The sequence below is a fragment of the Dasypus novemcinctus genome, chromosome 21, assembly GCF_030445035.2.
Source record: "Dasypus novemcinctus isolate mDasNov1 chromosome 21, mDasNov1.1.hap2, whole genome shotgun sequence".
NCBI lineage: Eukaryota > Metazoa > Chordata > Mammalia > Cingulata > Dasypodidae > Dasypus > Dasypus novemcinctus.
Window position 1 is genome coordinate 73026183 of NC_080693.1, and position 12962 is coordinate 73039144.

The 12962-nt window shown below is 44.8% G+C and overlaps 1 protein-coding gene across 1 annotated transcript in view; it reads right to left on the bottom strand.

Annotated features, from left to right (window-relative positions):
- Window positions 1-2470: 2470 nt before the first annotated feature.
- The window catches only part of FAM20A (FAM20A golgi associated secretory pathway pseudokinase), a 64099-nt gene continuing 53607 nt past the window's right edge, over window positions 2471-12962 (bottom strand). Inside the window, exons 5-11 of the mRNA XM_004459490.5 lie at window positions 8953-9045; window positions 8087-8202; window positions 7363-7543; window positions 6250-6359; window positions 5322-5403; window positions 4768-4827; window positions 2471-3092 (exon numbers count right to left, since the gene is read on the bottom strand). Of these exons, the coding sequence (XP_004459547.2) occupies window positions 2828-3092; window positions 4768-4827; window positions 5322-5403; window positions 6250-6359; window positions 7363-7543; window positions 8087-8202; window positions 8953-9045 (907 nt within the window). The 3' untranslated portion in view covers window positions 2471-2827. The remainder of the gene's footprint in view (window positions 3093-4767; window positions 4828-5321; window positions 5404-6249; window positions 6360-7362; window positions 7544-8086; window positions 8203-8952; window positions 9046-12962) is intronic.

Genomic DNA, 12962 nt, shown 5'->3' on the forward strand with positions numbered 1-12962 from the left:
ATATTTTCCTGGATTGACTGCTCTGATTATAGTTTAATTCTCCCTCTAAAATAGTGGCTCATTTAGAATTACTTTTTGTTTTTTAATGACTTAAGTGTTGACATTTTAAAACTGAAGTAGCATGATGTCAGTTTCCTTTACTGTTTCATCTCTGACCCCTTTTTGGTATTTTTCTTAGGTCCTGGTGGTGTGTTTCTAGCTGGACTAAAGCAACATTAAGAAGCATTGGCTAGATAACCATTTATTAGTTCTCTAATGGTATCCATCAGAGTGGCTACCTGTAAAAGCTGTAGCTATGAGAATATGAACGAAGGAACTTCTTTACTTTTTTACTATGTGGAATTTTTACATAGAAACTAGCATTGCTGTGTACATAGCTAAAATTTGTTGATGTGTAAGTTCAGAGCTGTGACTTTATACAGAATCCACCTGAAAACAAAGCCTTCTAATAAGAATAATTGTATTCATTTTTAAAAAGCTTTTTAAGTAGCTTTGTGATTTTAAAGGTCACCACTAGATACAGAGAGCTTTTTAAATCATTCTTGTTAATAGATCTCAAAATTAGTTACTTCTGCAGTTTTTTCACTCAACAATTTGCTCATTTTACTTTGGGAAGGCTAAAATGAATTCTTTCTCCCCACCAGTTCACATACCATGTAATTCCCTTTCAATTTTTAGTTTGTTGTCAGAATAACATGAAAAGGTTTTTCATGGAGAGGAGAATTTTTATTTCATGTTAAGCGATGGTTCCAATATGTTGGAAGGTGTTTTTTTTTGTTGTTGTTGTTTTTTGTTTTTAAAGGCGGTACAGGGGATTGAACCCAGGAGCTCATATGTGGGAAGCAGGCTCACAACCACTGAGTTACATCCATTTTCCAATGAGAGTTGGTTTTTTCGTTTGTTTTGTTTTTAAGAGATAACACGGGATTGAACCCAGGGTTTGTACATGGGAAGCCAAGTGCTCAACCCCTTCACCTATGTCTACTCCCATTTTGTGCTATCTTGTGAATGTCTTTGCACTAAATATTTTTCATCTTTCCTCTGATTTCCTGGTCCCTTCTCTGAAGGGCAAAGTTGACTTGAAGTAGGAGAAATAGTTCATGAAGTAGGAAGCCCTAATCTCTGGGATTAAGGTTCCTTTAGTAAAGAATTGATTTTTTCTTAAGTATAAATTGGGTGAAATACTGTTTTGTTTTTGTATTATAATGGAAAGAACATCTCAAACTTAAATCCTTGAATTGTATTATTTTAGTTATCTCTCTGGGCTTTAGTTTCTTCTCTGTGCATTGACAGTAGGGTATTATATCTGGATGTTTGAGAGAACTGGAAACACGTGTGTTGAATCTGTAATGCAGTTAAAACACCTGCACATGGTAAGAACTCAGTGAATGGTTGTGATTTTATTATTATGGAGATACAGGTTCAAGGGCAATGGAACAGGAAGGTGGTGTGCCTGGGTGGGTCAGAAACCCATGTAATTTGTCCTACCCAGGCTGTCTTTGGCATTACAGAAGCCTTGGATGACATTTCTATTCCTTAACCTTGTTTCAGTTTAGGGTAGAGGGTAGAACTTTTTTCTACTCCCTTGGCTTTTATCAGAAGAGAGGTCGATCTGATGAAATCAGGCCTTTTTACTTGGTGACTGATCCCATAGTGTAAGTATGTCCCTGTCATTTGCATTTTTAATCATTAATTGTGAAATAAGAAAGGCCCCTGTTAAAAGGAATTTCAGATGCCAACAAGTCAGTAGGGAGAAGGTTGTTGAGACAGGAATCCCTAATATTATGCTTACTTTGAAGGGAGCCTTGAAAGTAAGTTTGCCTTAGTCCTTTTTGAGCAAGCACTGTGGGGAGGGTCATCTAGAGTGTCACCTCTCTCCAGATGGCCCCCTAGTCCTCTGGGGAGAATGAAACCAGCTCTGATTATTGAGGATGGGGGGGGGGGGGAAGTTCCTAGGATTTTATGGGATTGTGGTTGATGGGCTATGGTGGCCCTGGCTTTCTTCCCTCCCGCTTTAGTACAGGCACATCTACCTGCCAGGCTGGTTCCCAGTTTGTCCCTCAGGATTTCTGAGACCCACCCACTTTCCCTCTTCTCATTATTTCCCCCCTCATTGAACTTCCTCCTCTCTTTTTTTTTTTTTTTTTTTTGCTCTCAACCCCCTTGATGCTATTTCAGTTGGTCCATAATACTCTTTAGATTGAAACACCATTTTCTGGTATTTTGAGCAAATGTCTGTTACTTTTACATCTTATAATAGCATTTTTGACAAGTTACTCTAAGACCTGTCAGTAGAGTATTGTATTCTAATTGGGCCATAATGACTGGAAGCTAAGTAGAAAGTGTTAAGTCTCATTTGAACCACTTTGAGTGTTAGCTGTTGCCAGTTTTTAGCCTGCTTGTGATATATCTGGACCAGGGATTATCCTTGACTTGTAGATATAATAACGATCTTAAGGGCAGTTAGGTATCCACTTGATGTCCTTTATTTGTTACAGTTAATACTCTGCTGGGAATGAGGCTGCCAAGCCTTCCAAGCCTGATTTCCCAGTGGGCTCAGTAGGTAGTCTGTGGCCTTTATGAAGGCAATGCTTTCTGGGAAAGAGGGAACCAAGGCATTTCACTTTAGATGCAAGGCACCAAGAGATAACAGGTTCAGTGGATCCCACTTGTTCTGTTTTAGAATAATCCCAATGCCCTATGTCCTTGCTGAGATTGAGACACATGACCTCCAGCACTCACAGGTGAAAGTGAGGAAGTAGTGGTCAGCACTTGGAAGTCACTGCTGGCTCCACGTACATTTTCTGAATTTTGACTCTTCTGGCCCCTAGGTTGTCACTGTAGTCAGGCCTGAGTCGGGGACTGGTTGTTCCATTAGTCCACTGGCTATGACACTCTGCTCTCCATGTGATTCTATGCACCCCTCCACTGTCCTCAGGATGATTTGGAGTCTCCGATCCAGGGCAAGAAGGTGGGGTTCTGTGAGGATGGGGGTAAGCTGGTCTTCTAGCAGTGATTCCCGCATCACATCACTGAGTCTGTAGTCTGGTCGGGTCAGCAGCTGCAGGTGCAAAAGTGTTTTCTTTTTTATCCTGAAAGCACAGTCATAGGAACCAAATTAGCAAATGTAAAGAAAATAACTTGCCTGAACTCACTTCTTTCCCCACAAACAACTGTTGTAGCTTGTGTTCTGGGAGTCTTCTCCCCCAGTGCCTTCCAAGCACATTTTATTGAGAACCAGATAAAAAGGGAATGGATGATAGGTGACCTTTAATATTTTGCTGTCTTTTTTTCCAATGGCCTTTTGGTCAAGGGCCTGCTGAACCATCTGTAGTCCAGTAGTTGTGATGGAACACATTGTGTCAGGCCTTGTGTACTTGCTCTGACACTGGTAAGGGAATAAAGAAGTGCAGTGATGCTTATGATTCTCTAAGGAGGTTTAAACCTAATAGGAGAAGTTTCTAGGAGGTGGAATGATGAAAAGCCCGTCCTCTTAAAAACTAGTCACCAACTTGTTTCTTGCCAACTTTAAAAGCGTTCTCTGTCAAATTTGGAAATTAGAGGGATAAAACTGGGATAGGATCAATCTTGACTTTAGGATTTTGATTCCTTTTTGTATGGGGATCTGACTTAAACTCCTCTTCGGTCAAAGCAACAACTGCCTAGCCTGCTCAGGTAGAGGAAAAGGGAGGCAAATGGGGAAGTGAATGGTTAGGCTATTGTATCAACTTGGCCCAGTTGTTTGGTCAAGCAAGCACTGGGCTAACTGTAATACAAGGGCACTTATGGACTTTAGTCACCATTGATTCTACTGCAGTGGTAAATCATAGATAGCTGATTACAGTTACGTCCATCAGGGAGATTGCCATCAGCAAGAGACGTTTAACCCAATCAGTTGAATGCCTTAAAAGGGGAAGTGATTCCAGGATTGAGAGAGAATTTCACAGCTCATCTTTGGACAGCCAACGTCTCCCAAAACTCATCAAGAACCATCACTGGACTTTCATTGCAGCCTGCCTGCGGAACCTGGACTTGTGCATCCCCATGACTGTGAGAGACTCTTACAGAATTGCATACTATTGACAGATATCTCCTGTTGATTCTGTTCCCTAGAGAACCCTGACTAATATAGGAAGCATGTTTAAATTAACCTAAGATATTAAGAATATTTAGGCTTTGCCCTGAATTTCCCAGTTGGAAATGAATGAGATGGTTTTGCTAGGTGTGAATCACATATTTATAATTAGTTTTGGAGAATGCAGCTGAGCAAATGGATAATTTTACAAACCTGGCTGAAACACTGGAGCAGTATGGAAGTAGGTTAGAGGTTCTCTAGAGAGAAATGGTGGCCAGGCAACGGCCTGAGTACTTCCAATCTGAGAGGGGTTTATAGGACTTTAATCAGGGTTTTGCTTAGTTGGTGATCCAGTAGTAATACTTAGGAGCCCACATGAGTGCTATGTGAAGCAGGGGTCTGATTAATAATATCAAAGACTGCTCTGCAAAAGTGGATGATAATCTGAGTGGGTTAAAGATTAAGGTTAGCAATTGAGAGGTTTAAAAGATTAGATCCTAATTCATCCTATGCTGAAGGAGAAAAAGTCTGAGGTGTTATTGGAGAAAATTCTGTAGTTTGATTATAAGAAATGAGGTAATTGATGTCGTTCTTCTACCTGCTAGACCAATGAAAATTTAATAACTTCTGAGCTTGGTTGCAAATAGGATGAAATGTCACCACTGTTAACTGCCGGTTTACTGGAAACTTACATGCAGCATTGGGAGAGAGGTGAGAGGATGGAGATTTCATCATGGGAGTGTCGTCCAAACCTAGGAGAAGAAACAGGTTTCCATGGGCTCTTTCTCATTTCTTGAATGTTTTCTCTCTCCTCTCTACCTCAACCTTTCTCCAAATCACAGCTCCAAGTAAAATGTCAGTGATCATGGCAGCTGACTCTCCAGCTTTCTTCTATATCTGGTCACAAAATCTTCTCTCCAGAGGTGATAAAACAAAGCAATTCCTTTGGTCATTCATTCACTCATCAACTACAGAGGACCAACGTGGGAAAAGCCATGTTCTGTGCCTCCAGGAGTGTACCATCGAGTAAAAAATATGTTGGAAAACCTTAATCTTTTTCACTTGGGCCCACAAGTGCTCGGAGGCTGGAGGAGAATCAAGTGGTACTTGGCAGTGATCAAGACAGAAAAGGAAATGGGGAAAGTAGGGCAAAAAGGGGACAGGGAAAATGAAAACAGAACCTCTTTCTTGGGGCCTCTGGTTTCCCCTGAGAGGTCTGTGTCAGGGTACCAGAGGTAACACTTACCCTCTGGCATTGTCAAGGTGAATAAGGAAGCCATTGTCCCCAAATTTTGTGAACATCTCATAATGGTGACGGTCCATATTTCCTGTAAGGAAGGGGAGAAATCAAAGGCAGGGTCCATTGGCCCAGGGGACACAAGCTCTTGAGTGAGTTCTCTCCAGGAATAGAGGCCTGTTAGGTTGGGAGACATAAGTCTGAACCTAGGACCGTAAGCTGTCACTTCCCTGGGTATTAGTGAAATTGTGGAGGGAGAAGGAAGCTAAATAAGCAGACCCCCAGACCCCAGGATGAACTGTTTTCAAATCTGAGGCTTTTGCCTCCCTCTCTGTTCCCAGCCCCTGCTAGGGATTCTAACTCATGCACAGAAATGGGATCTTTGTGCCTCCCATACAGTGATGTCGGCCTTCCAAGGCTCAGAGATCCTTGAGTGAGGTCTTGCTCTAGCACACAAGAATTAACTCCCAGAAGAAATGGCAGTGAGCTGGGGTGGGAACCACCTGATACTGCTTTAGGTCTAAGCACGCGTGTGACGACCTCCTTTGTAATTATCCTCCCTGGCCCCACTGGGGACTTAAAGCTGGGCTTACTGGGCTCTTGGGCCTGTGGCCTTGCCGTTGGTGCCCCCACTGCTCCACGTTTATTAAACACCTTCCTACCCTCCTGCCTGGTTTCCCCTCACTCAGTGAAAGCAGCAAATAGCTTCAAATCTGAGACCCACTCAGGCCTTGTAGTGGGGTTGTTTGCCTCCGTGGTGAGTGATAGACCAATTTCTCCCCATTCTTTTGGAGGGAGGGGAGCATGTTAACTTCTGTCCTGTTGGATCTCAGCTACTCCTAAACCCATGGAGGTACAGGATTATTCACTCTCATCAAGAGAATCCAGCCGAGTAGCAGAGCTCGCTGCTGCCACATGCCCTGAATAGAGGACCTACCTATCAAGAAGTCGAAGATGGCCATGTCGATGATGTTGAGGAGCCGGTTGCTGCTGTTGTATGGGTAGATCTGTTTCACTGTGTCACAGTAAAGTGGATTGACCTCCCACCTGAGGGTGAGAAGAAGTCCTGGGGCTGGAAAAGCCAAGATGGCAAGGTATTGGGGGCCCACTCCACACCTCCCCCCAAATCTCTGCCCTCCTCTGGGTTGGGGGCAGCTTCTCAGCATGTCAGGTGGTGGCTGGTACATTCAGGAGGACCCTGGCCAAAGACAGTTGCAGATGCAATGTGATGGGAAGGTTTCTAGGTTCTTTCACTCTTTGTTTTCTGAACTTTCATGTACTGGGTGCTATACTAATGGCTGGGGTGCCACAAGCCAGAGGGGAGCGACGGGGCAGGCAGGAGGGCAGTTGGTGAAGCTTTGCTCACTGGCATCCTTACCACATCTCTCACCAAGCCCCTTCGACCCTGGCCCTCCAGTTCTCCTGAACCATTTGCAATCCCTTAGAAGCCATTATTTGTCATTTTGTTCTCTATCTGGTTGGGTCAGCCTTCATAAGTCAATTCGATCTGTCCTGTCTTCTAAGAAATTCTTCCCTGATTACTTCTTAACCATGCATCAGGGTGACTTAATTGATAGACTGAGTCATTTGGTCAACTAGCATTAATTGAGCACCTATTGCATGCCAGTGACTGTGCTAGGTGCTGCAGATACCACTATTAGCAGGATTGGGTCATGGGGCTTGGTCTGGTGAGCCAGGTGTTCTTCGCATGGGCTCCTCCTATGTTTCCCTATCATAGCAGCTGTTGCACTGTGTTGTAATAATCTGATTACTCTTCAGTCCCTCCCACTAGACCATGGAACTGTGGTTTTTCTGTGTCCCCTAGACCTAGTGCTGGGTACACAGGCTCTTTATAATTGAATAAATGAACTAAAGGGAGAGAACAATACCGGCCAGCGGTCCCACTATGAGGTGGGACAGAGGAGATTGGAGGGAGCTTTGGGGGTGCCCAAGCAAGGTTAGCCCAGGTCCCTGGCACAGTGGCTGCAGCCACTCAAGGACTGGAGTGCAGGACCAAGGGCATGGCCTAGTGGCCATGGGGCTAACTCACTCTTCTTTTCCTGCCAGTGAGTAGGACCGGATCCAGGGGTTCGGCACAGACAGCCTGGGGGCCAGGTTGAGGGACGGCAGGAAGGCAGAGAGGGAGCCCTCCAGCAGGTGGGGGTTGCCACAGACAGCATACTCGGTCTTGCACATGTATGGACACTTGGCAAAGAAGCACACGTTGCTGGCTAGAGGAGGAGGGAGAGAGGAGGAGTAAGAGGAGGGCTTTGGAGGCCTGCCATCTTCCTTCCCCAAGAAATCCTTTAGGAGGGCACAGTGACCCTAAAATCACAGCTTGGGGGAAGGCAGAAGAAGAAAATGTTGCCTTTTTCAGATGTGGGAGGCAGTGAATGCTACTAAATGGAGCCTCCTGGGTAACAATTTTCATGTGTCTCAGAGCAGAGAGAGTGTGGGACTCATCTCTGCATCCTGTCCAAAACTTAGAAGGCTCTTTGCTAACCTGGATGGGTAACATTTGATTCCAGGGAGGAAGCCAGCACTGCAGGTTCAGTGCCCACACAGGCTATTAAGCATCTCGCACAAAACCTTTCCCCATCCATAGTTATCTTGTGTTATGCTCTGGTGAACCAGGTGAGTGTGTGGTGACAGCATGTACCCAGCTCAATAATGGACGGTCCTCCTGGGAGGGGGTCAGCCCACTGCTGAGTGTAATGGCAGGCATGTTAGCCCACCAGGTACAGAGACCCAGAATATTTTGGCCAGTACTCTACCTGGAGAGACAAAGAAAACACTCTGCAGGACTTCATTCTTGGTGACCTCTAGGATTTCGCTGGTGACATTCATTAGTCTCCCTACTGTAGGTGGCACCCGCCGGAAGTCCAGAATCCTGAAAGACAGGGGTCCTGTTCAGGACTGAGGGATGGTCTAAGTGGGAAGAAGTGCTGTCCCCAGGCTAGCGCACATCCAGTGTGGCCTGGCAAGCCTGCCCATGCCCAACTGGGTGGCTGCTGAGTGCCCAGGGCAATCCCAGGTCGAAGGGGTGGGAAAGGAATCCTCATTCCCTCCAGTCTCCTGGGCAATGGTCCCACTATTCAAGATGTGTTCTAGGTCAGTGCTTCTCATCTTGTAATGTGCCCTGGGTCACTTGTTCAGATGCAGCTTCTGGATCAGTAGGTCTAGAGTGAGGCTACCGTTGTGCATTTCCAAACAAGCTCCAGAGCGCTGATTGTCCACAGGCCCACACTTCATGAATAGGAGCTAGGAAGTTTGGGAATGCACCTTCCCCTTTTAACATCATAACCCTAAACTTCCTTGGCCAAATGGGAGTGGGTGCATTCTCCCTGTTGGCAGGGCAGGAAACTAGAGCAAAGTGCAAAGGCACAGCCCAGGTGGCAAAGTGAGAAGGACAGTTAGTTTTCTTTAGAAGTTATTTTTTCATTATATTAAAAGACCTTGGGTTGCTCAATCCATGGGGTTGGCTGGGACATGTTGGGTTGGAAGGCATCCCTTACAGATGAAGCAGATAAAGAGCTAGAAGGAAGAAATGCTGGGGAGGCCCCACGTGGCCTGCCCAATGCCCAGCCGAGATTGTCCCTTGCAGTTAACACCCTCCCCCTGGGGCCGGGCCACACCTTACCTGTCCAGATGGAAAGCTGCAATCTCAGCATTGTGCCTCTGGAAGTCTATGAAATAGAAGAAGTCGGCGGGCGTCTCTTCATCTCGCTGCTGTCTGGAAGGAAGGAGGGAATCACGCCCTGGACTCAGACCTCCACCAGGAGCCTGAGAAGAGAGCTGAGAAGCATGACCAGAGAGGAGAAGTCAAAAGGACACTTTGATGCTTTCTGTGTGCACAGAGACGGTGGAAGGACAAATCAGGAAGGGCCTGTGACTCCCTTAGCCAGATTTAGTCAAGCAAATTAGGAGAAGCTTCCTGTAAGATAATGTCCTGGAGGTACCACTGACAGCGAGTTTCCCACTTGAGTCTTTGGTGACAGAGGCTGATTTAAAAACAAGGGAAGTGTATTTGGCTCAATGGATAGTGTCCGCCTACCACATGGGAGGTCCAGGGTTCAAACCCAGGGCCTCCTGACCTGTGGGGTGAGCTGGCCCATGTGCAGTGCTGATGTGCACAAGGAGTGCTGTGTCACACAGGGGTGTCCCCTGCATAGAGAAGCCCCACACGCAAGGAGTGCACCCTGTAAAGAGAGCTGCCCAGCGCCAGAAAAAGGGCAGCCTGCCAGGAGTGGCGCCGCATACATGGAGAGCTGACGCAGCAAGATGACGCAACAAAGAGACGCAGATTCCTGGTGCCACTGACAAGAATACAAGCGGACACAACATACAGCGAATGGACACAGAGCTGATAACTGGGGGGCAGAAGGGAAGAGAGAAATAAAAAATGAATCTTAAAAAAAACAAACGAAACAAAAAACAAACCAACCCAGCAGCCAGAGGGAAGAGACATTCTTCTGCAGTTATAAGCAGAAGAGAGGGCCTGATGAGCAGAACGAGAGGGAGTGAAGACCCTGTTGCCCAGGGATTAAGAAAGATGGGGCGTGAGCGAATAGTGCCCTGGACGTGCTCCTTACTATGCCTGATGTTTGAAGAACAGAGGACGTTCTGGCTCTTTGGAGGACTGGGAGAAGGAAATGGGACCATCTCAGGGAAACCTCAGCTCTGCGGTGTGGACCTAGCCCGAGGGCTACGGGAGGCCCGTGTAGAAGAGATTGCCTTATAAGCATTTTTAAATCTCTAGCGGATTCCAGGAAAAGTGGAAGCTGAGTGTGATGGGGCCGGCAGAGCGGGTATGTTCCTGCAGGTAGACCCAATCATGAGGGCGTCGTGGGGCAGCTCCTGGCCTCAGGGTTGACTGCCTGCACACTCATAAACATGGAAGAATTACGGCCTCTGAATGATTTTATTGTCCACCATATGGGACCGTACTATGGCTGCAAAAGCAATTTAAATGTAAATAAATATAACATTGCAGAAAGCTGTACATAAACGGCATCTGCGTTTGAAACAGTGACGTGTAGTTTGCCAAAAACCACCAGCTAGTCTTGGGACCTGCCGCAAAGCCCTGCCAAAAGCTGGGGATCTATTTTAAAAGGTCCAGCCACCCTTCAGAGTGAGCCTCTCCGTGCTTCTCCTAGTTAGCGCCAGCTTCCCAATTTCTTAATGCCCAAATTCCTTTCCTAAAAACATATGATCTCTCAAACTCCCTTTAAAAGTTTCTGAAACATTTCCTTATTTCTATATAGAATTTGATAAAAAAAGTGGTTTTTTAAAATAGAAAATGGTTTTAGTTTACATCAGCAAAATACATATATTACATTAAAAATTACACAAGCTTTAATTGTATTTATAATGTATTTTATCCAAAGGTAAATTTTTACTTTCTCTCTTTAATAAGGGACACTTTCCTTTACATTACCTATAGTAAAATAATGCATGATTTTTCAAGAAATAGATTTTTAAATGATACTATGGTTTTGGACTATATTTTGTAAAAAATACAGACTAGACATTTAGACATTGTGTTATGGCATTAGAATAGGTAACCTTATATGACATAATGTTGGAAATTTTTGCATTATATTCTGTAAAAATACTGGTTAACTTTAGCCATTTTTGTATTTTGATTCTAATTGACAAGGCAGAGCAGAAGTTTTTGGCTGATACTTCATGCATGTTTCTGCAAATAACACTGCAGGTCCAAGTAGCTTTTCCTCCCCGATACATGAAAAGTGGAAGTGGCGCTCAAACCCTCTATGTTAGCATCTAGTTTTTTAAAATTAGAGACTAGGGTTTTACTCTATGAAGGCAGTCTATGGATCTAGTGATGGTGTGGTGAAACTGCGGATTTATCATGATTTTTATGCTTCTCTTTAACTTTTCATATTTCTACATCAGTGTTTCTATGCTTATGAATATACATTAAGCATGCATGACTAAGCAAAGCAATCATTTAAAACTCTACAACTGGTGGGAACCACCCCAGTGACTCAGTGTTTGGCTGAGTGACACACCAATGGATTGAGTCACATGCCAGCTTGTCCCAAGTCTACTAATTGCCATGAGTGCTCATGGCTATGCCTCTTTTCAAAGGAACGTGATGTTTTTTTTTTTTTAGTACTTTCCATATCTGAATATTAGATGAGCTTCCCTCCTAAAATTATTCCTCAGAAAATGACACTTTATATTCAAGTCCTTGCACGGACTCTCAAATCACAGGCGCCTCCTTGATGACTTATTTTGTCTGGGTCAGATATGTTAACCTCCAATGACTTCATTCAGTGCTGGTTTTGTGGCCTCACAGAAATGGCCAAGAAAGGTTGGTGGTGGGAAATTTGACATCTGTAACGCCAACTTTGACCCTAGTGGGAATGATGTGCAATGTCAAGATTTTTTGACAAGTGAAATGTGAGAGTGGGGAAAAAGCAATATTTCTAAATCTCCATATTTTTATGCAATTGGATTTTAATCAATAAATATAAGTAGGCATTTGATTGTTTCAAGTACATCTCTGAAAAGTTATATATAAAGGGTGAGTGGGTGGGAAGCAGATTTGGCTCAACTGATAGAGCATCTGTCTACCACACTGGGAGGTCCAGGATTCAAACCCAGGGCCCCCTGGCCCATTTGGTGAGCTGGCCCACGTGCAGTGCTGATGCGCAAGGAGTGCCATGCCATGCAGGGGTATCCTCCCGCGTAGGGGAGCTCCATGTGCAAGGACTACACCTCATTAGGAGAGCCGCCCCATGTGAAAAAAGTGCAGCCTGCCCAGGAGTGGCGCTGCACACACAGAGAACTGATGCAGCAAGATGATGCAACAAAAAGATTCCCAGTGCTGCTGACAAGAATACAAGTGGACACAGAAGAACACACAGCGAGTGGACACAGAGAGCAGACAACTGGGGGGTGGGGGGAGTGGGAAGGGGAGAGAAATAAATAAAAAATAAATCTTTAAAAAACAAAAAAAAAGCAAAACAAAAAACAAAAAAAAAGTGAGTTGGTGATGCTTAATTCAATAGACACAGCTGATTTCTTTTCTCTTACGTGAGATAATCCTAAAGACCAGGCATTAGGATTTGCTTTTCAAAGCCTGCAGGGTAAATCTCCATGATGTCTAGGTATAGAGCAAGGGTTCTTAACCTTTTTTGTTCCACAGAACCCTTTGCAAGTCAGGTGAAAACCATGGGCCCCCTACTAAGTCCACACTGTTCTGTGTAGTATTTAATGACTATATCACACCCTCAACAACATGTCCCCACATGAATGTTTTTTTCAATTTCAATTCAAGCTTGCAGACCCCTCATTAAGAACCCTTGAGGGTCTTAAGAGCGTATAATTAGGTTTTTGGATTTTCACATGGGAGAAAGTGGGAAATCTCCATATATAGCAAGGGGTTTCAAACTTAGTTGGGCACTGAGAAGCCAGGGGGAGCCCCCAGACCATTCCCATCAGACTCTCTGGAGGTGATTCCAGGATTTGATACGGCTTTCCCAGTGATTCCTAGATGTAGCTGATCTACTCCAGACCCCTCCTTAAATAGTCTGCCAGAGCAGTGCAGGGACTGGAGCTAATTGGAAAACTACCTCAGCCATCCCACCAGTCATTTGCTGGGCTTTCCAAAAGATCTCTCCT